At 43.6% G+C, this 22,474-nt stretch overlaps 2 protein-coding genes across 10 annotated transcripts in view; one reads left to right on the top strand and one right to left on the bottom strand.

Annotated features, from left to right (window-relative positions):
* LOC116847597 (glycosaminoglycan xylosylkinase) overlaps window positions 1-1,651 on the top strand; it is a 4,572-nt gene extending 2,921 nt beyond the window's left edge. Inside the window, exons 4-5 of the mRNA XM_032822739.1 lie at window positions 549-775; window positions 975-1,651. Of these exons, the coding sequence (XP_032678630.1) occupies window positions 549-775; window positions 975-1,203 (456 nt within the window). The 3' untranslated portion in view covers window positions 1,204-1,651. The remainder of the gene's footprint in view (window positions 1-548; window positions 776-974) is intronic.
* The window catches only part of LOC116847560 (protein sickie), a 108,279-nt gene continuing 87,368 nt past the window's right edge, over window positions 1,564-22,474 (bottom strand). For all 9 annotated transcript variants that reach the window (XM_032822697.1, XM_032822661.1, XM_032822670.1 and 6 more), the window contains 8 exons: window positions 22,296-22,447; window positions 7,236-7,319; window positions 6,437-7,108; window positions 5,802-6,334; window positions 5,161-5,691; window positions 4,864-5,066; window positions 4,417-4,784; window positions 1,564-4,332 (listed from right to left, as the gene is read on the bottom strand). In XM_032822697.1, coding sequence (XP_032678588.1) covers window positions 4,174-4,332; window positions 4,417-4,784; window positions 4,864-5,066; window positions 5,161-5,691; window positions 5,802-6,334; window positions 6,437-7,108; window positions 7,236-7,319; window positions 22,296-22,447 — 2,702 coding nt within the window. In that variant the 3' untranslated portion in view covers window positions 1,564-4,173. The remainder of the gene's footprint in view (window positions 4,333-4,416; window positions 4,785-4,863; window positions 5,067-5,160; window positions 5,692-5,801; window positions 6,335-6,436; window positions 7,109-7,235; window positions 7,320-22,295; window positions 22,448-22,474) is intronic.

Below are 22,474 nucleotides of genomic sequence, written 5' to 3' on the forward strand. Positions count from 1 at the left end.
CTCTCTCTCTCTCTCTCTCTCTCTCTCTCTCTCTCTCTCTCTCTCTCTCTCTCTCTCTCTAGCTCTTACGTTAAAGCAATTGTCATAAATATGTTTTGATGATAAAATAGCACTTTTTCACAGTTACTTAATATTATGCCGTAATTCAATTGATGTATAAATTGCAGTTATACTAATTTATATTAACTATAACTAATTATAATTAACTATAACTAATTATAATTAAATTGTGTTAAATACTAGTTAAATACTAGACGAGAGAGAGAGAGAGAGAGAGAGAGAGAGAGAGAGAGAGAGAGAGAGAGAGAGAGAGAGAGAGAGAGAGAGAGAGAGAGAGAGAGAGAGAGAGAGAGAGAGAGAGAGAGAGAGAGAGAGAGAGAGAGAGAGAGAGAGAGAGAAAGAGAGAGAGAGTGAGAGATCATCAAGTTGCATGTTACAGGCAAAGTCTGCCTCGATTTAAATATATTCAATTCGTATATTTCGCATTATCGCAGTGCTGTTTTGGTTATTTGAAAGATTATGCACAAATATGCTGATTGTTCTTTCAGGTGAAAGACTCTAAGGCCTATTCACCGCAATCGTCAAGCAGACTTTTGGATCTGATCGACACCGCAATCTTTGACTTTCTGATGGACAATGGTGATCGTCATCATTACGAACTCGCACAAAATAATTTCCACAACCCGGCCGTGCTATTAATCGACAATGGGAAAAGCTTAGGTAATCCCGACGTGGATCATCTCGACATCCTAGCACCTCTTTATCAATGCTGCATGTAAGTAGAATCTGTCAAACTATATTTAATATACGATATTCAGGGTTATATATGACGAATATTTGTAGTATTTTTGCATTCCGAAAAGAAATCAGTCATCTCAGACACAATATATTTTTTCTTTTATTAATGTAACATTGGCGGCTAAAAAAAAGATGTATTTCGATAATAAATTGTTTTTGTGTCAATTCCTACCCAGGATTCACAAAACCACGTGGGATAGATTGCGATTGTTTAGTGGCGGTTCTTTGAGTGTCGCATTGGGCAGACTCGTTGCACACGAGGCGGAAGTATCGGATGTTCCTTCGCTCATTACAGAGGCGCATCTAAATGCCATGGACAGGAGATTGCTCACTGTCTACGCTGTAGTGGAGAATTGCCTCAGCAGAAAGAAATACGCTTCCAATGTGATCTTAGATCATCGATAGTTTGCGGATAATTTTTAGGACAGTATCTAATTAAATTTGTAATATATGATTAAACGTAAACGTTTCCCTATAAAAAGCGAGTTTAATTCAACAATATGAACTTTTTGAGAAGAATTAAACATTCTTTTATAAGAAAGTGTACAAAAGAACTTTTTAACAAAGACTTATTTCGAAAAAACTTGATACACGATTAATATCTACAATTTTTTTCTTCTCATTTTCTCGTTGCTTCATTGATTTCTTTCAACATCCTAACAGAGTGTAATTTGTTAATATTATAGTTCCTTTGTCAAGAAACGTGACAATTATCCTTATCGCACGTGCAAGTAAGTGTGAGGTAAAATTAAGCGGATCCGAACACAGATTTGAATGCGATTTATTTGATGACACAATTAATTATCGTTACTTGAGTAGAGAGTTGGAGCGCGGCGCCGGAGTACAGCATATAGTATAAATGCAGTACAAACGTAAAAAACCTGTAAATGCGACTGTATAATCTTGTGTGTATATTATACGTTAACATGCCCGTCGTTGCAATCACATAGGGCATTGATCATATACAATATGTATAGTTTTCGTGATCCCCGCCTTATATCTCCCGCGACCTAAATCGTTCGATCGTTATTCCAAGTGCTGACTATATATTCCACATTTTTCTTACACTCAGAAATTTAAGCTCGTTTTATTTTTAGAAAAGTATGCATCTGGAATATATATATTCCACGACGAAAATTTTAGAGAATGAAATGAAAAAGAAAATAGAATCGATTGTCGTGATGTTAATAAAGGCGATTATACTGTGCGATAGTGGTTTCTAAGAAATAAATATTCATTATATATATCCACATATATACAGTCAAACTAAAAACTGAATCGCCAAATCTATTCATCATTATTACAAAATCTATCGCGGGACATTAACGGAACGAGTTAAGATTTGATTTGAAGTTTAGAAAAGTGCAAGGAAACGATATCGCAAGAGACATTGAGGACCACAAATTTTGAGACTCGATAAATTGAACTTGCGCGCTTAGCGTAGCCTATCTTGCTTTGTGTCTCGTATTTACAACGTTACATGACCAGAATTATTGACGTTATCTTAGTTTAGCTAGAAATTTTCTTTTGTAATACGTATACATACATATGTATATACGTATACATATGTATATATTTAGCGCCATCATCATTCAGGTATGGATGTGTGTGTACGTATATATACACACACGCATACATACATATACATATGTATATACTATTTATATATTATATTATATTAACATTTTTAATTAAATATATATATATATATATATAGAGCTTTTGTAGCAAAGTATGTATAAATAGACTATCTTTTTGCACAGACTTATGATCGATTCCTTTCAACTCGCTCGCTCTTTGCGTTTTGTCACTTTTTTGTAATACGAGCAAAGGTTCGCGACTGTCATTCGTTCTTGAGATCTTTATAAGTCTGTGTCTAGATAATGTTTATCTGAAAAATAGTCGGACGAGAGAGGAATCCCAATTCTCTGAGGATTCCTCGGTTCGAAACCGCTCTTTCTTATCGTTCCGCCATAATACTGTATACATCGAATGACAAAATCGACGAGATGTTCTTCAATTGCGTTTACGCGCTGTCTCGTCGCGAATAAAAAATACGTCCCTCCAAAATATAACCCCGCAACGGCAGTATGGAGATTATTGCATTACGTTCGCGCGTATGCTTCGCGAAAAAGTAATCGAGCGAAAAGAAATTGATAGAACATATTACTCTGTATAAAGAAAAAAGAATTAATTTTCGCTTTAAGGAATTACATTTCCCTTATTAGCGCCGAAATGATTGTTATTACACAGAAGAAGTCGAATAAGAGAATAATTTAAGCGTTAGAAGAAAAATTCACAGAAAATCTGAATGTAATGTCTAGTCTTTGGGAGAATTCTTAAAAAAAAATGTCAATTTCTCTCGTCGTGTCTCTTTTCCGTGAAGCGAAGAATCGTCGTACATTTGTCATCGCCGTTCGTTCACTTAATTACATATCACACTTAAGCGCTGGACGCACATAGAAATTTAAATCTAGGCCAGCTCTCGTAGGCATCTTAAATTCTCCTCTTAGATTATTACGAAGTTGTATTTCGTATCGCGCGGCTTTAAAATATCTAACGCCTTGGAATTTTTCGGAGACTCATTGCGCTTTAGAAAGATTTTAAACGTGCAACTTTATATCTGTCGCAATAAGGTGATCTCGTTAATGTTTAATCGAGATCTCATCTTGTTTGCGAAAATACGGTTTAATGATATTCGTAACTTTCTTCTTCGGCTCTTAATCTTAGAGATGCTTCACTGATAACTTTGTTCGATATTTTGTCTGTGATTAATTTTTATTGTTAATTAATTTCCTTGCTCTAGATCAGTGCTCGGAGTTACTTGCACTTTTGAATTTTAGTCTTCGAGATCTATGCTTACTTTTTATTTCCTTTGTTTCTCCAATTTATTCGTCGAGCTTCGCGCCATTGTCTGTTGCGCGACGTTTAACCTCAGGACCGTCAACTTGATGGACTTAATCTGAGGGAGTTTTCTTAACTTTTAAAAAGTTCTTATTGGAACCAAATTCTATCGTTGTAATTATAATAGAAATGTATTGGTAGCGCGTAGAGAACAAAAAATATTATAACACCCATAGAGAACACGCGTAGAGGACTGATTTCACAACTTGGGGAAAGTCCCCAAGTAGGTCTTATAAAGTCGACGATTCTGAGGCTAACTGCCAATCGTATGCTCGACGGATTAGCAGGAGAGGTAAGGGGAGGGAAGTAAACACAAGCCTCGAAAATGCGAATATTTCTAAGCACTGCTCTGGATTATTCGGCGATCGGAATGATTGCATAATTGCGGGACTTATCGATCCTTATTTTTCTGGTATCTTTAATTATTGAGCGGTCGACACACGCGATAAATGGACCCTTCGGCAATAAGATTCAGAGTGCCGATTCCACTCCTCTCGACGAAGACGTGGAACTGCTTAAATCCTCCGAGTGGCGAGTATGCGACGAATCGAGGGACGTCACAGAGTCGCTGTCGTTGCTGTGGGGACTGGAGTAATTAGCTGCCTCCTGCAGCCTCATCAGCATATTAAGCTATGAATAAACAAGTGATTCATGTTGGATAATGAACTAGAGAAGCAAAAGTTTTTCCACCTAAATATCTCGACGAGCACTCACCAGAGGATCTCCTTCGGTATCGCTGTGAGTACTTCCGAGACTCTTGACGCTGGAAGCTCCCACGCCGGAAGTATGGCCACTAGAGACTACATCGTAGCCTACGTCTTCGGGTCTCAGACGTAGAAGAGCGTCGCTACCACCGTGCACGGCGTGCGTGGACAACCAGGGATAACTGGACGTGATAAACTGCGCTGGGTCTTCCCAAGTGGACTCGCCATTTCCATTGCTGCTAACGCGTCTTCCGTAGAGCGTCAAGCCTTCCCTGACTGTCTCCACTAAGTACGGTATCACCGAGTAGTTCCACAGATCGGTGAACCATACTTGCGAACCGGCCACTTCCATTGGGCAGGACAGGAAGAGCCGCGGTCCTGATGGAGACGCATATTGTTGTAAGGAGAATACAACGGGATTTTGAATGTGTCGTGAGAATATTTCCGATTGTCATACCTATGGTGACGTCTGAGCTGCTGTGAGTTTCTAGGAACTTGTTGAGATGTTGCCACACACGTGGCAGCCACTCGACCACCGCCGCCATTTCCGCATTCCTCGTCCCTGCACACTCTCGCAGTTCATGCTCCAGCAATTTCCTTCTCAGATAACGTCCCAAAAATCCCTTAACTGGCTCCATGTGGTTAGCGCATAACACCCACCTTTGATTTTGATTACATGACTCGACGTATTCAAGAGATCGATGTAGAGTTAATTTTTTATTGTAAAACCGTAGTTTAATAAAAATGGACATACCTAAAGTTATGATGCAACTGTAAATTGGTAGTGCTGCAAGTAGCCTGGCTCATAGTACCAATGATTGCAGGACACGAAGAATGCCTAGTTCCCAAGAGTCCGCTGAATAACTCGCCGAGAGACGCGGCGTGTTGGAGATTCTCTAGAATAATGACTCTCGGCAGTTCGTCGGCGGTATTTGAGTCGCATCTCTCGGCGATGTGGGCGAGATACTGACGTAACTCCTTGCTGGACTTATGATCCACATTGAAGGTTGCGACAGCGGCGGCGTCTTTGGTATCGTTATCGGTGTCCACCAGTGCGTGCGCCAGCTTTCCAGCCAGGTAACTCTTGCCGGTGCCACTCGGACCGCACAGAATCACTCTGCGATGCTCAGTCAGCAGAGAGATGAGTCGTTGAACAATGGAACGTGGTATCAGAGTGTCTACCGCGAGCCAAGAGTAGCCCGACAGCACCAAGTAGATAGTCTTCACGTGGCCGATCAGGTATCCGCAGGGTAACAACTCAGGATGCTGAGAGTCGGTGGTGCATCTACGAGAGGAGGATCATTATTTGAAATGATAGAGGTTTCTCTCTTTACTTCAAGTCGCGCAGTTTTTTTAACCGGTTGAATCGAGAGGAACGACAAACCGGATACCAACCTGGAAGCCTCACCGAGATGATACGCGGCGACGCATTCGACACCGAGGCCCAGGTTCGTCACGGGATCCACTCTGGAGACGTATTCTTTGAAGCAACGTCTCACAGTGGAGTCCAGCGCGTCCCAGCTGGTCTTGTTACTGATACACACATTCGCGATCACGCAATGAGGAGGTTCACCCAGGCTACCGTCGGCGGAACTGCCAGTGACTAGGTTGTAGTTGAAGTTCTTCTCACTGCCGAGATAGACGGCTACATTGATCCTCTTGCCGTCAGTGTCCTGGTCGAGGATCGGTTCCGTGGATGTTGCGCTCGTCGGCACCACAGTGTGTTCCGGCACATTAAGGTCCTCCAATTGATCGGCCGTGGAACTAGCGTCGCCGTTCGACAGAGCCGCGACACTCGACGCTACCTCGGTCATGCTGAAGCGTCGGTCCGGATCGCTAGGTAGCGAAGATTGCGACGAGGTGAGAGACTTGGATGTCACTAACCGTTGCAAACGTTCGTTATTTTGCTTCAAGTTCAACATTTCGTTCTGAAAGAAACATTTGGTTGATCGATCGTGTGTTATTATAGTAAAATATAGTAAAAATATAGTAAAATCTGTCTTGAAAGAGAGAGATTGAGATTCCCTCACCCTCATCTTGATGACTGTGTCCTTCAAGGATTCCAATTGATGCGCCGAGGAGAGCGCCTCGAGTCTAATGTCCGTGAGCACTAGATCCTTTTCCCTCAGTTGTTTCTTTAGCTCGTCCACATCCTCGTCTTCTTTCTTATAGAGAGCTGAGCTACTCTTGCTACCCGACAGAGGATTCTCATGATCCGGCGACTTCTGACCGTTGCTCCGTGTGGTCTCACGTCCCCTCGACGACTCGTGTTTTGAAGCAGTCGGCAGTCTAGGACTGTTTGGAGCGCTCAAATCGCCACCAGCACTCTCCTTGCAGTCTTCAGCGTCCGACACCGAGCCGTGACGATTCTTGCGCGATCTAGAGAACGCTTTGGAAAAGGAGCTGCGTAACCAACCCTTCTTCTTGTGATGACTGCTGCTCGCTGAGCAGGCGCTGCTCAACGAGTTTAAGGATGTTACGCTATCCGCGGACAATTGCCTAGCCATCGACGCACCCTGATGATGATGGTGATTGTTGCTGCTGCTGCTGCTGCTGCCGGTGCAGCCGGTGGTGCCGGATTCGGAATCGCCTAAGGTGTGACGGCGACCGTTGTTGGCGGCTGGACCATTGTTTAATCCGGCTTCAGCGCTCTGTTTACGTAGCCTCTCGATAGTCTCGCGAAGCTCCTGAAGCTCGGAATCCTGGAAAATCGATCAAAATCTCACGCCTAACTTTTTACCTCGGTGAGGTAAGCTCACATTTAGTTCAAATCGAGGAAATTATCATTTTCAGGGTAATCGTTCTCACTTGTCGCGATATTCATCTTACCTTCTTCTCAGCTGTAGCTGTGAGCTGTTGTAGTCTTTGGGTCATATTGGATAATGACTGCTCGAAAGCTGAGACCACATGTGCCTGAAACAGAAACAACAGCCCTTCTTACGTGGGAGTCTTCGGTCATCGAACTCACTTCGATTGCCATCCCGTTACTACGGAGGATTCCCAGGAGAGATTTCTTCAATCGGTTGCGACCTTAAATCTCGATCGCCCGAGTCAGTGCTGTTCTCCATTGTTCCCGAAGATGCAAGCAGTTATTCTCTTTCTTGGAAATATCGCGCGGGCGATCATCAAATTTTAAAGGGATAGCGTCTTTCTCTTTTCTCGCGAAACGAGCGTGGAGTTTCGTCAAGATTGTGGACAAAGAAATCACAGTGGGAGTTGAGAGCAGGATGAGCGTGTGGGTGCAATCCAACAGTCGCGCGCGCGTAATGTAGGAGGAATTATACCGCTCGTAAAACGGTACCAGCGAACGCGAAACACGTGATTAGCTCGTGAGCGTCTCGAGTCCTATTGTCTCTCTTATTATTTGAACACGCGACACGAAATGACTCCCGAGGCGAATAGTCAGGATATTGCGGGTACTTCGGCCGGCCGATGATCCCGGTTGTTGACTTCGATATAGATGTTTTACTGCCCTTAAACCTTGTAAAATAAAAATCGGTTTTACGTTTCTTTTCGCATAATGGTTTACAAAATATCCAACTTCTATAATTATTGTTGCGTACAATTTCAGCATTTTTTTATTTTAACTTATTACAGTAGTAAAGAAAAGTAAAGTATTCGAGGAAAAGTCTCGGTTTCGTCTTGTTTGTACGTCGAGCTTAACGATGGGTCGACCGAGTCGCACGAGGACGAGGCTAAAAACTGGACCGGAAGCCTGCGGCAAAAACGCACGTGCCGAGCAAAATGCATCGTGCGCTCAGTGCACAGTGATGCGCCTTGTTCTCCAGAGAAAACATCGAGTAAACGCCGGTGTTACAAGAAGGACCGAAGCTTGGTCGATATTTTCAAGATTGCGAAAGACATTTTTAGAATGACATCTTCAGAGAAAAAGAAAGAAAAGTCTATATATCGTACATACATAAAGATATAATTTTTACGTCGATATTAAAATTACAAAAATTTTCAGTAGATACACATTGAGAAAGCTTGCGATTATGTTTAGTTAGATGATAGTGAAATATCCAGGCGAAATAGTCACATAGGGAAAAAAGTCGGCTAGAGAAAAACGTGGGATGTGAAAGACAATTTGAGGTGGAGACCTTGGCCCTGAAAATGAGTCCTTGCAACGTTAATTATTAAGTGGGAGATGCTGACCCTCATCCTCCTTTCAGCTCGAGCGATTATACCGAGGCAAGCTGGTGGGAACATTGGGGATAATGTACGTCGTGAACACGGCATAATCTTCGAAGCGTTACGACCCGAGCTAACTGGGCTAACAGTTCCCAGGCCGCAGAAGTGTGATTCTTCTCGGCAAAATGCTACAGGCGGTTTCAACGCTACACGAAAAATTCGAGATGTTGTGAATGTTGTGTGCGGAATAAATTTTGTGCGCGAATAATATACGTTTGTGCACATTTATGAAAGAAAATCACGATCATGAAGAAGCATGTATCGTCTCGATTTGTTGAATAATTTCCAATTCACCGATCTTTATTGACACAAATAAACTTTTTAGTCAATATTTGATAAAAGCTAACAGACATTTCAAACTGATTTATAAAGGAAAGAAAAGTTGAAACCCGCGCTTAGAAGCTACGTGTAACACTTGCAAAAAGCTGCAAAATTTCACAAACCATATCTATCGTATCGCTCTCTTATCGCATCAGCGACTTTCTAGGTTTTTTGACTTTGAGATCGTAAACTTCTCGTAGCTATTTCGCGTTTCTGATATATTCAATCTTGAAACATTGTGTACATCATGCGTGCAGAGATCTCTGGAAGAGAAGGTGCGTTTATAACAAGTCTCGTTGCATCCTGAGCAGCGATTGTGGTAGTTAAAATGTCGCGATGAGCACAATTGACTGTGAAGAAAAATAGCAGGGAAGAAGAGAAACAGAGAGAGAGAGAGAGAGAGAGAGAGAGAGAGAGAGAGAGAGAGAGAGAGAGAGAGAGAGAGAATTAAGAAAATGTGTTCACGAGATAAAGTTGTATTTTATACACGATGTTCGGTCGAAAATGTAGCCGCATAAATTTTTGTTTTGAAAGAATATCACAACGTCCGCCTCAAATCTCTGCGAGAAAAATCGAGTCGTTTTACGACGAGTCGTTTTACGACGAGAATTATGACGCTAGGATTACCTAAGCTTTGGTTTGAGTTTTCCTATCGGCAGAAACGTTTCTTCTTTCTAAGGAAAATATTTTTTCCCGGGAATTCCATCTTTAGAAAACATGAGGAAAACATCATAACTATAATTCTAAAATACGACATAAGTAAGAAGGTTGGCCTCTTTAAAAAGTTCAACATGAAAACAAGGAAACAATTTTTTACCAATACACGTGCGCGTGTATGAGAGCAAATTGTACTCGCTGTTACGTGATTTACGCGATTACGTAAGACACATAGTATCACATTTGCGAGTCCAATCGACAAGAGCCTCTTGTCGTCGGTGTAGGGCGACAATCACAAAGAACGCCGAAGTATGCGCGTGCGTAATTATTCAATCGAGACTACGAGCGGTCGACCCACGCTACATTATGTCGCCTTGTCGTCTTTCTAATGTACCGACGGATTCAATTTCGACGGCTAGGGCTGATTATCGAATTTATTACAACTATATCGACCATTCGTACATCGCCCTATCTTCCCGCAGCAGAATAAATCACATCGGCACATTGCTATAATCGTTCGGAGTCACTGCACTCGGATTGATCCATTTATATGACCCGACGGCGAATAAAATGCGCGCTTCATAGAGAGTAATTACTCTCTTGTTATGATCTTCCGTCGTGTAAATATTGTAAAAATGAGAAAAAAAGAAAAGAAAAAATAGTCGCCTACACGATCAATTTCCTGCGTTTCCAGCTCTCACGTTGGGAGCTATTGACCCAAACTCGCGACGAAGTGAGGCGCGACCGCAATCTCGGCACACCTGTCGGCTGTCCCTAGTTGGCGCGACCCATCGCGTCTAACCCAATTTACCTGCAAGGATGGGCAACTGCGATGCCTGTATTTCCTAGTGGCCAGCTCCCACCAGGGTATCACGTTCTGGACTCCTCGTGGTTTCGCTGGGTCGCTAACTGCGTGTTCGTAAAGCGGTTCCAGGACCGGTGCGTTCCCAGAAAATCTCCTGATGGGATCGGGTTGATCCTTGCTGAGATTCCCCCGCCTGGGCAATGTGGCGAAACCGTCGTGTCGGATTTTATCTTCTCTCTTCTCGTGCTCGAGAAAGCGACACATAGAAAAGTAATCACGTGGCTGCCCAGTGATACAAACAGATCGTTCCATCTGCCCCTTCAATATCATCTCGGTGGCGTCCACTGTGTAAACGTGATCTCGACTTGGGACTCGCGTGAGGTCCTTCTCGTCGATGCTTAGTCCGTGACTAACGTCGGCAGTGCTCGAGCAAGACCTCTGCTGCAAGTGAGAACGGTCGTCAGAGATCCTCTCGCTGTCGAGAATATCCTCGCTAGACTTGTGAAGCGGCCTTGAGCAGATTCTAGGTTTTCTCGAGGGTAAAGTGCCGCATCGACGGTCCTTCAAACGATCCTCCAGTGATCGCGTCTGCTTGACCAAAATCCTCGTCCCGTCAACTGTTTCTCGGTCGACTCGAGAGCGATTCCTGCGAATCGCGCTGGTGACCGATCCCGAGGGATCGTCATCCGTCGAGGACGTGATCTCGTCTTTGGACCATGCGCTTTCGGCTCGGTCGTTGCGCTTCACGTCGGTGGTGACCCCGCCGCTCGTTCTCTCGGACAGACGCTGCGAGTTTCCACTTCTCGACGCGTTTCGCGGCAGACAAGTCTCGGTATTTGGCAATTCCGTCAAGGACTCGCTGATCGCGTACAAGGATTCCGTGGATTTGCTCGAAGAGGCGGTGGTGGACCCGGTCGAGTGTCTGGACGTGTTCTCGATGGAGGAGGATCTGGGCAGTATTTTGGGTGGTAGTTTACCTCGGGAATTTGGCTTGCGGAGATATCCGTTGTCGCTCTTCTCCTCGACGACAGTTGTGTCGTCGACGTCGGTACTGACGACAATGGGCGGCATGGGCGCCATGTCCCTCTTACGGGTATAGCCGAACAAGTTGTGCGATGGATCGTCCTTGGCGATCTTACTGATCACGCCGTACGTTCTCGGATTCGCTTTGAGTTGCTCGTAACTCTTGTCAATCTCCGCGAGGTTCCGGTTGATATCCTCGATGTACTTGGCCGTGGTGCGATAGAGATCGCCGCTGGGAACGTAGTTACCGTCCGAAACGATTATTCGACGCTCGCGTCTGGATTTGGCGAACGCGTTGGGCACCGCGTAGATGGGTAGTCCTCGGTCCTTAGAAATCTCACGTTTCGAACTCTCCAGATCGTTTCTCGAAATTGAATTACTCTTGGAGCATTTCGTAATGTCACTCTTGACATTTCGCGAATCCCGGATGATCGTTAATTCGCTGGAATCACCGTCGTTTTCCGGGAGACGATTGTCGCGCGGATTTTTCAACGAGCGCTTACCGAGACTGCCCTTGTCACGTGAGATTGCCCTGGAATTGTCGCGTATACCAAGACGCTCGATGTCAGAGCGGTTTTCTCGAGTAGTTCTACCGACGACGCAGAACGGCTTCAAGGTAGCCAGATCGTTCCGTGTCGGCATTGTCTCGCAAACTCGCCGGTCGTCGGCGCGTAACTCTTTCCAGCCGTAACGAGCGTAAACTTTGGGTTCCCATCCGTCGCAGAGATTGACGTCGATTCGATGATCCTTACCGCGATTACCGCACACTTTGCTCTCTTTCGCAGATTGAAGATCGTCGCAGGCTTGCCGAACGTCGTTTCTCGAGCTGCTCCCGGACTTTTGCTCCTGTAAGGCATTTTTGGAGAACGTCTCGAGAGTGACTCTTCGCGATTCCTCAAGATCTCGCGACTTGCCGACGCGCAAGGTCCCGTAGTTCTCTATCGGCGGCTGGTTTCGGCCGAGGTCAGCCCACCTTGGCACCTGCCGCACGTCCTCGCCGACTACCCGGAAGTTGGAGAGGCACGGTAGAGCGTAAGGGCCACCTGCCTCCTTCAGCAACTCTTCGGAGTCGGAACGGTAGACGGCACGCGGCCTGCCGCGCGATCTTATGGTCGCGTAGCCGTCGTGCACGCGACGCGAACACACGTTCCCGTTGAACATTCTGTCTCTTTCGCGCGATGAACAGGCGTGCAAAGACGCGCACATCGCGAACGATATATGATGCGAATGATAAGGGTCCTTCACATGTTTCGGGGAGAATTTCGAGAGTGATGCTGTTCGTCTTGTTCTTTCATTTTGAGAAATGTCTCATTTTGCGATCCTTCGCAAACATATCTTTGGACGCGTTCTTGGCACATTTTCGGATAAAGCTGGATCGATCGACATCGGAATTTCTATATGAATAATTCTTTCTTTCGTTTCGGAATCGTTTGTTTGGATATCGATGTGTATAACTGGGAATAGATGTGAAGACAAACAGTTCCTTCTGATACGTACACGCGACTACACTTTCTTCAGGCGGATTAATATCTCTTTAACATTTGCAAAGTAATATCATTTTGTAAGAAGTACAATTCATTTGAATGCACACGATACTAACCGACTCGCCCAGCAGTTTCAAGAAGATCACAGATGCGCGTCTAAACAGCAGCTGTTGTAACAGCAGCATTGATAACGGAATTGGGTCTCGAGGTTCTCGAGGCTCGATGACGTAACATTCTCCAACTCTACTGAACACTCCCGGAATTCTAGTTGCCACAGTAAGAAAATCCTAGTAAATAAGTATTCACGTCTATATATTTTCCGCTATTTAATCCATTTGTTCACATTATAATTTTGTTGCGCGAGTCAAAATCTATCAAGATGCTGGATGACGATAATAGAGAAGAAAATTCGTGCGGCAGGAGGATTTATTCGATAAATCGCTGGAGGATTAACACTCGGCCAAGGCAGATGCTATAATAAGAACTGATGACCCAGATCGACCTGGAATCATCCGACGTGTATTGACTTATCGCCAATGACGAGTGTAGCGTGATACGAAGTCTTGTAGCAGCAACATCATCTCGAGATGTGCATCGGAAACACGTAGTAATAATTAAGCCATCTGGCGAGGCGTGAGCGATATCATGTGCCAACTAAACGAAGCGAAGCGATCGAATATATAGCTACGGCTAATTGAATCGCGTGATAAAGTGGAAATTCAAAGATTGGTATGCTTTGTGAAAGCTACGCAACGCGGAAATGTTAACAAATCGATTAATTTACGTTATCGCGATGCTCGTGAAGCTGGAGTTATCCATACGGATAATCGATCGTTTGTCCATTATACGATATATACTCACTTCCTCTATCCTCTCTCTCTCTCTCTCACTCTGCACATTTATTTCAGTAAAATGTAGTTTTTGCATCACTGTATACTATAGGACATTATAAAACAATCTTTAGACTAAAAGAGAAAAAGTTCATATAGATATCATTTTAGAGGAACGTTATATCATCGATGTGAAGCGAAACATTCCGAAAGTTCATTTGGCCATCTGTCGTGACATCGCGGCGGGCGCGATTAGCATAAACTCTTTTACCACACGTCCAAATTTATTTATTAACATGCCACGCGTGCAACCCGAGGAAGCGCGTTACACACACTGTTCGTCACGTAATCACAGCTCATCTCATTGCTTAGCACGACGCCGGTCGACCGTCACTCGACCGTTTTTTCAGTCGTTAACGCGTCTCGTAGGTCTCGTAGGCGCGTATAATATAGCAACGGACATTACAAGCAATTTACTTCGCTTACAGGAGTAAATGAACAGTAACGAGATGATGCGACACGTCAAATTGTCGATAAATATTTTTAAACAGGCAATGCGAGAAATGTTAATTTCCGAAAGTGTATTCGTCTGTCATTATTTTACCTTTAATCACCACGACGGCAAGTCCTGTACGACTCGTATTTTATAATGAGAAGGAGACAAGTTGAAAAATCAAAATGGATTTCTATATTTTTAATTTCAGCATGGCTTGACTCTTTCTTGGAATTATGGGAACAATACGGGCCGGCACATATGTAGAAGTGGGCAATTATGTTGTTTACCTGCATTCCGAAACGCGCACGATTCAATTAATGTTACGTAGGAGGGATACTCGGACGGACGTGAAACGTCCTGCGAATAATACATAGCCCTCCGTTGGGAAACGACGAGGTCGACACGGCTCGAGAGTCACGGGCAAAAGAGACTCTTCGTGATCGCTATTGTGAGACCGACCACAAGCTCAGAATGCATGAAAAGAGAACAAAGCAAAACTAATTTTTTACAAAAAAAATAGTTTCTTTCGCCGATATTACGGCAAAACATACTGAAGAACATTTCTCAGGATTTACCGAAAGAGAGATGTACCTTTTTTCCCTTCAGTATTTCCATTTCATTTTGATTTTCGGATTTAAAATCGATAAACTATGCAGTAAGCATCTACGGCAACTCGATTCAAAGGTTTCAAGAAATATGCTAATTTTCTTCCTATTAAACTTACGTTTAAAGAGTCACACCCCTTATATTAGAAAATGCGCTCGACTCGTCGAATATTTCCTCTGATCCAATGATGCCAAATCGAACGGTCATATGTAAATATCGATATATCCGTGGAGTGAGAAAACGCGCAGTTCATGCATAAAAAATCGCAAGTAGAAAACTCCAGTCATTGGTGAACCTTTCGCCGTCCGATAATTAGCAGTCATTAAGCCCCCACCGTTCTTTCCTCTTCCTCCACTCTCTATTTCGACGTGGTTCGTTTTACTTTTACGATTTCTCATTTTACGTTCGACTTTACTGCACAGCTACGAGATACCCGCGGTAATCTCTCGAGCGCAGCAGCTTCCGGGATGCAGATCGACACTTTGACGATCTCTCAAGATGAGCAAGAACACTGTTTTCGCGCAAACACAGTTTCATTAAACTACACGAAACAATTTTAATTTTATAAAAAATTTTACGGCCGAGCGATGGCGAATTGAGATGCGTACGAAACTTTAGGGCGATCGCTTGTATTATATCTTCGTCAAAGGAGAATGGAGGAGGTGGACAGGTGGTGTTTCGCTCGTGTTGTCAGTATCAAAGTGTTGTCGCACAGAAATTAGAGACGAGAACGCTGGTTCCACACACTCTGTGTAGATAAAACAAATAGCGAAAAGCAAAATGTTGATCCTTTGTAAGGAAAGATGCGACGCGATAGTGAGAAAAGGGAATAGAGAGAAGTGCAGTCGAGTGCACAAGATAGCGGTCGTTAAAGACAAATAAAAGTCGGACACGCACATCACGTGCGTACCGCACGAAGGAAGTCTGCCTGTTGTATCTCCCTGTCTCTCGTAAAACCGTGCCCGCAGCCACGAGGCCTTGTCCCTCGCGTGCACGCACACACGTGACGCAGGTGCGCTTTGTCTTTCTTTCTCTCTCTTTTTTCTCTCTCTCTCTCTCTCTCTCTCTCTCTCTCTCTCTCTCTCTCCCTCTCTGTCTCGATTGGCGATTCTTTATGATTGGCTCATAAATATTAATATCGACGGGGACGTCGATACGGGCATTTTGCCTCGTTAGAGCGCTCCTTCTTTCCCGCCTGTTTATAAAATTAAAGGCATACGCAAAATAATAAAAATTACGGTGTCTTCCGCCGTCCTAAGAACTCGAAAATTCGAGCAACCCCGTTGTACGCGTTTACATTTTTATCTGATGCAGATGCTCTTACACTTGGCGCATCAACGTGGCGCAATTACTCGCGTGGCACGTTCTCGTCGTGATCCGAAAGTAAATACTTTTTCGCGTCGCGTGTCGAGAGAGAGAGATTACATTTTCTGCCACGAGTCTGTAATTATTTCGTTGGGATAGCGGAATATGCGGCGCGAGAGCGACTTGATTTCCGGGTGACGAAAAATTTCATTGCCTTTCCATTACAATCACTTGATTGTAACTGTCACATTACCATAGAACAATTGTCTCCTTTTTTTTTTTAATAGCACTCGTTTAAATCGCCTCGCGATATTTTATCAACAGATTAGACGCGCAAAATTCATTATTAACGTCTTGATTTATCGTCTTTCGAGTACGATAAGTACAGAGTATTACGGTGTATCATGGTATATCAGGGCGTATCACGGCGTATCACGGCGTATCACGACATATTACGACGAATCGCGAGTCAACAGCAAACGTCAGAACGCAGAGGGATGTCGTATGGGATTACGATAGCCCGTCGAGTGAAACCGCTGTCATAAATCACAGACGTGCTTTGCCACCGAATGCCACCGATACTACCTACTGATTCAAGTGGCAAGAAACCGCAAATAGACGAGTCGACGATTTCTCAGTACGAGCAGAGCAAATCGGAATTTATCGAATTGAAATCCACGCAAAGAACTTGCCTACACCGCTCTTCGTTCCGTCGACTTCCGCTTTTTCAGTCGATGATCGATGTACAAGGGTATTCGAAAAGTAACGTCTCTTTGGTTGTATCGATACGAACGTAACGGTACGATCTTAACTTTAAACGGAAACTCAGCTAGAAATATTAAAACCAAGCTTTTCTTCATTCGAACATCAATATAAGTCTGTTAGAATGGATTATATGTAAATGTAGAAACGTGTTAAATCGCAAACAACATCGTTTTGCACAATATTATCCTGGAAAGAAACGGTATGCCAGCAAGTATACTTTAACTACCGCATATTATCGCTCGCTATCATTGAATTCCGAGACAATATATCGCAGCCATTAAATTTTTATGCAAAATTTGCATGACGGGTTACTTCTGGCTGACGTAATCGCATCGTCACGGCGATAAATTCCGTTTGTTCTTCGAGCCAGCTTCGAACGATCGATCGATGACTTCACTACGAGATATGCACACGTCTCTGTTCTTCTTTTTTCCTTCTTCTAGAAATCGATTTTTCTAGCCAAGGCCAGTCGCGTGGCTCAGACGTCATTGTCGGTTTTGCTAGTTCCGTCAACAGGATGGAATGCAAAATTGGCGTCACTAGCAAAACGAGCGACGTTTGCACGTGCGCATACAGATGTATTCGCGGGTGCGTCTTGACAAGCATTGCACTAACATGACATTATGTAGAACAACGTCGCTCTTCCAAGCGCTCGACGTTCTTTCTCGCACAGCGGCGTAAATGTCGATGATAAGGTAACGTACGGAAAATTCAGAGAGCGGGCAGTAAAAACACAACGATAATAATAATTCGTCGTGTGGTGAGCTTAATTCACGGGCCAGTACATAGACATACACGCGCGCGCGTGCACGGCCAAAGGCCCCGAGGAGATGCGGAGACGGAGACCCCGGGACTTGATTGGAGCCAACTGGTCGACCAATCCCGCGATCTCGCTTATTAAAAGTCATGCTGTTGTTTCGTCTTTTGTCTCTCCTCTTAATATCGGGCATTAACTGTCCGCCTTGAATGTACGCCTGCCTTTGTAAATCTTGTCTGTCTTTCTTTCGACTTTCGAGCTGCAGGATAGGCAGCTCACGAGGATTTATCCAAAAAATGTTGTCTCCCTCTTGAGCCAAGTGTCATTCAAGTTATTTTCCGAGGGAGACACGTCTCCGAAAGGGACAAGAATTGTACCCTCGTTACAAGGGGCTGCAGGATCCGGGTCAAACTCTTGGGCCCAATGGCGCAGAATCTAATGTCGTCAGGACCAACACAGAGAAAAAACGAGACGAAACAATGGTTTGCTAATCTCTTTTTTTTTAATCTTTGATCGGTAGAGAGAGAGAGAGAGAGAGAGAGAGAGAGAGAGAGAGAGAGAGAGAGAGAGAAGCGCATGCTCGCCGCTGCTGGATATCGTTTCGCGGGTGGACGAGGATAATAATAATTCTAGTTTATGACTGGACGCGCCAATGAGTTCGCTCCTACTCGAGTCCTGCGAATTAACGGAACTCCCACGCGTGCTCTTGGTTGACTGTCTTTCGTTCCAAGTTTATGAATCGCGCGAGTAACGTAACGTATTCGAGCAGAGTGCTTCTTCCCTCTCACAACGACTGACAATGGTATATTAATAAATATTTGATAAATTTGCGTGGAAATTATAGCGTCAAAATATGAATATTTCTTTTACAAGTCAAGTACCCTCTTGATATATTTTAATTTAATTAAATGTCGATAATATTATTAGTCGAGAATGTGTGATTAGTATGCTATTCTGTGATGCTGTGCGGCGTGCACGGTATGGGTGCGGTTAGTCCGAGAGTACAAATTAATTAATGGAAATGTATGCGCCGCGTGATCGAATGCGTAAAAGTGTGGAAAGAAGAAGAAAGAGGAGCCCGGTGCGCGCCTGAATTACTAATCAGGTGATAGACGGATCCGCGACTGAACCATACTGCATTCGAATTTAGAAACATGAATAAATGATTATATGAGGAATTACTATGAATACATTGACAAAACATTGCACCTCCCCCTACCGCATACACACACACACACACACACACACAGATTTGGTAATAAAATATTGTTTTCGAAATTTAGTATTTTGAGAGAAAGATTAAGAGAAGATATTAAAATTAAATTTACTAAACAAGAGCCTCCCTCTCTTTCTCTCTCTCTCTCTCTCTCTTTCGAAACAAAGCAAATTTTATCGACTTCAATAACAATGCTACTGTACAACTTGAAAGAGGGGCGAACCAGACGCAATGAAGCAAAAAGAAGAGAGAGATTTGCATCGTTTAATCGCAAGAGTATGCGCGTTGGTCGGGAATATCGCGAGAAAAACGTCGTCATGCGCTAGAATTGCTAATAGGATATACCTACGTATACATATGTATACACATGGGATATCTAGGCCAGCGATATATTCCCGTTGACCGGCCCGTTTGCAACGATCATGGACGATCTCTCTGTTTCTAATTATGTGAGGAGAATCGATTCAGCCTATTATCTAGATCGAGAAACGCTTCTGCGCCACATAGTCGAGATGTGTGTTGTGATTGAGCAATGAGTATAAAAGAAAGATCGGAAATAACATACGTGATAAGTCTTTTTTTTATACGAACATTCGAATGTTAATGAATAATTGAAATTCCGACATAGACCGCGAGAACGATATTCCCGAAGGATGATTCAGAGGGTTCTTCTCCGCGATGCGAACAATCGATCGTTGTCGTCGTAAATCGCAGGGTCAGACGGGACTGTAAATCTCGGGCATTCAGGCCCTCGAACAAAGCGGACAAATCGCGCGGTTCGTATTGTCGACAATCCCCGCTCTTTTTGACACAATGTCTGGCAGGGATCAGTGACAAGGTGCGCCGAATCTTTCCATTTCCATGGCCTTTGAGTATTTAGAGTATTTCACTAATCGCCTTCGTAAATTTTCGACAGCGCTTTGTTCATTGAATAAGCCGGAATTACAATTTCACGGCGAGAATGAGATTCTGCTGAAAATACGGTCAATTGTGTTTTAGCGTTGATTTTTGGCGACTGAGAATTCTTTTTATAATCAAAAAGTGGCCAGAACGAAGCAGTATTTTTGCATGAGTCTTGCAATTTTAACATTTTCCAATACGCGACGACGAAAAAGGGCAGGTTAGTGCTACTAGCCCAAAAATCTAGTTAGTTTGTTCAGCCATTTGCATTGATCAGTTTTTTACAAGTTGCTCCATTATTTATCGTTTTTTGTATTCTTACCGCAACTCGAATCTTCTATTAAGAAAGAGCAACGTTTCCTGCATCGATAACTATATACGATGTTTGCGAGATTTCTTTGATCGAAAGAGTACAGCGAAGGGAAGAAGAGCGACCGAGAAGACGATGGCTTACAACGACAACGACGACGACGACGACGACGACGACGACGGCGTACGCGGCGGGAATGTACGATGAGAAACAGCGAGCTAAACGACGCGCAAAAATCCACGACTCCTAGGAACGGCGAGCTCCCTCTATTTCAGCCATATACGTACACACGTGCGTCAAAGAGTGCGATGAACGCGATATCGTGGCATCCATGAGGACCCCTGTTACAAGTGCATCATTGAGATACACTTGGATGCATCAGAGTGCAATGGAGCGAAATTATGACGAGTTAATCTTATTTTTCCTTTAGAATAACACTTCTCACTTAGCTAATTGATGCCAACTGATTAGTGAATTCGAACAGTCGAAATTTCTACAATGGGGCAACCATATCCTACTAAATTACGGTTGCGATTAATGCGAAGAAGGTACAAGTAAATTGCAATACGAAGAAGATACAAGTAAATTTGTATTCCTACAGCAATTGATTTCATTGCGGATGGGCATCCTCGATACTGAATATCGCAAAGAGGTTACCGTGTTGTACGCGAGAGAAATGTGGCATACTTAGAGAATCGCGATATCCAGCGAGATGAAGGCATCTAGTGTAACGCGAAATCTTGCGTCAAGAATCCGGCTTTTATTCACGAAAATACGATGTGGTCGCGCTATGCAATTTCTTTCATTTCCTAATATAATTTTCTTGATTTCTCGACTCGGAAGAAAACACGATCATAAATTATTGTTGCTTAGTCAATCAATTTTAGATTAATTCATTCATTTACATTCATTCGATCAAGTTATATTACAAAGATGCGGTTGTAGAAATGATTGATCAACTCTTTTTGATCGGTAAAAATTATTTACAGCGTGAGACATGACTGGTTTCACACTGGTTCCTTATCGATAAGAATCGTCAACTACTTAAATTGCAAGCTTGCAACGTAAACACAGAGTTACATAAGAGTTACATAAAGTGACTCCTCGAGTAATACGAGCGCCGATAAATTTTTCTCATTTCTCTCTTGAAAAAGCCGTTTAATACGAGACAAAAATGTGTTGTGATCGCGTAGCATTGGTGAGCTAGATAACCCGATATCGCGTGATAACGTATCAGAAGGTATGATACTATTTCCCGATCAATTGTATGCAACCATGAAATCTATATAGACTCAAACTAACAATTCCGATCCGATTACCCTTTCGCACATAATCCACTTCATCGAAGTCTCACGTTCCAACTATTTTACGAACTGTATCGATCTCGATCGCAAAAACAAAACACTAACACTGGTGTACGGCGCGATCGATTCACAAAAACACACGAGACGTCGAGTGCGCTGCGCGTCTCGACGTAAACTGAGCGCGCAAAACGATCTACGTACGGGGATCTACGGGGCCCGAGCGACGCTCGATCTTATTGGTTGGTGCGCGGCTATCCTCGCAGCCATTCGACTGCGTGTTGAGAAGCGCGCTCATTTTCAAGCGAAAACGTTCCTTCTTAGCGAGATGCACATTACGACATGAGTCAATGAAAAAGTAAAACTATTCAATGGTCTTTTGACCGTTGACGACGCGTTGCAGCGTTTTCCGCTGCTGCGTTTTCGCGAAAAGTGTTTTTCCAACAAATATTTTTACTACTCATTGCAGGAAAAGATCGAGATATTGCGGTACTGTTTCTACTCAATTTCTTTTCATATAAAATGTTACTTTTATATTTTACGCACGCAACACTCGAGAGTGGAAGCTCGGGGGGAAATCGGAAGAAAAGGATCGCGTGCATAGTTCGTCACAACAGGTTCCGGGGAATTCAAAGTCGTTAGAGACCAGTCGGACTGCCGGCTCGTTGTTCCGCTAATTGTCGATTAATTACGGCTAATTATCTACGCCAATTTGTTCCGTTACCACACAGTTAACTCGACGTGTTACGATCATGATAGATACGGTCGCATTAATTAATCGTTATTATTAGCAATTGCAACTTACCGTTTAGGCTCGAGCACGAATCGCGGAAATGGCAAATACTCGTGTAAAATTGAAAAAAGCCAACAGCGATAGCGAAGGTAATTTTACAATAGTGTGCGAATAATGTGCAGTACTCACGTTTGTAGAGAGCTGGCTGGTCAGTGAGTGCACCTTCTCCTGAGCATCCAGCAACTCACGCCGCAATTTTCTCAACTCGTGTGCCTGCTTCTCCTCAGCCGAGCTGTAAAGGCTGCTCGCAGTCGACACCAGCGATACCGATGAGCCGTGAACTGAAGAAGAAGCAAAAGGTATCCCTT

The sequence above is a fragment of the Odontomachus brunneus genome, unplaced genomic scaffold (assembly GCF_010583005.1).
Source record: "Odontomachus brunneus isolate Ranch 3 - 2012 unplaced genomic scaffold, Obru_v1 Obru_scaffold_004, whole genome shotgun sequence".
In the NCBI taxonomy this organism is placed as follows: Eukaryota; Metazoa; Arthropoda; class Insecta; order Hymenoptera; family Formicidae; genus Odontomachus; species Odontomachus brunneus.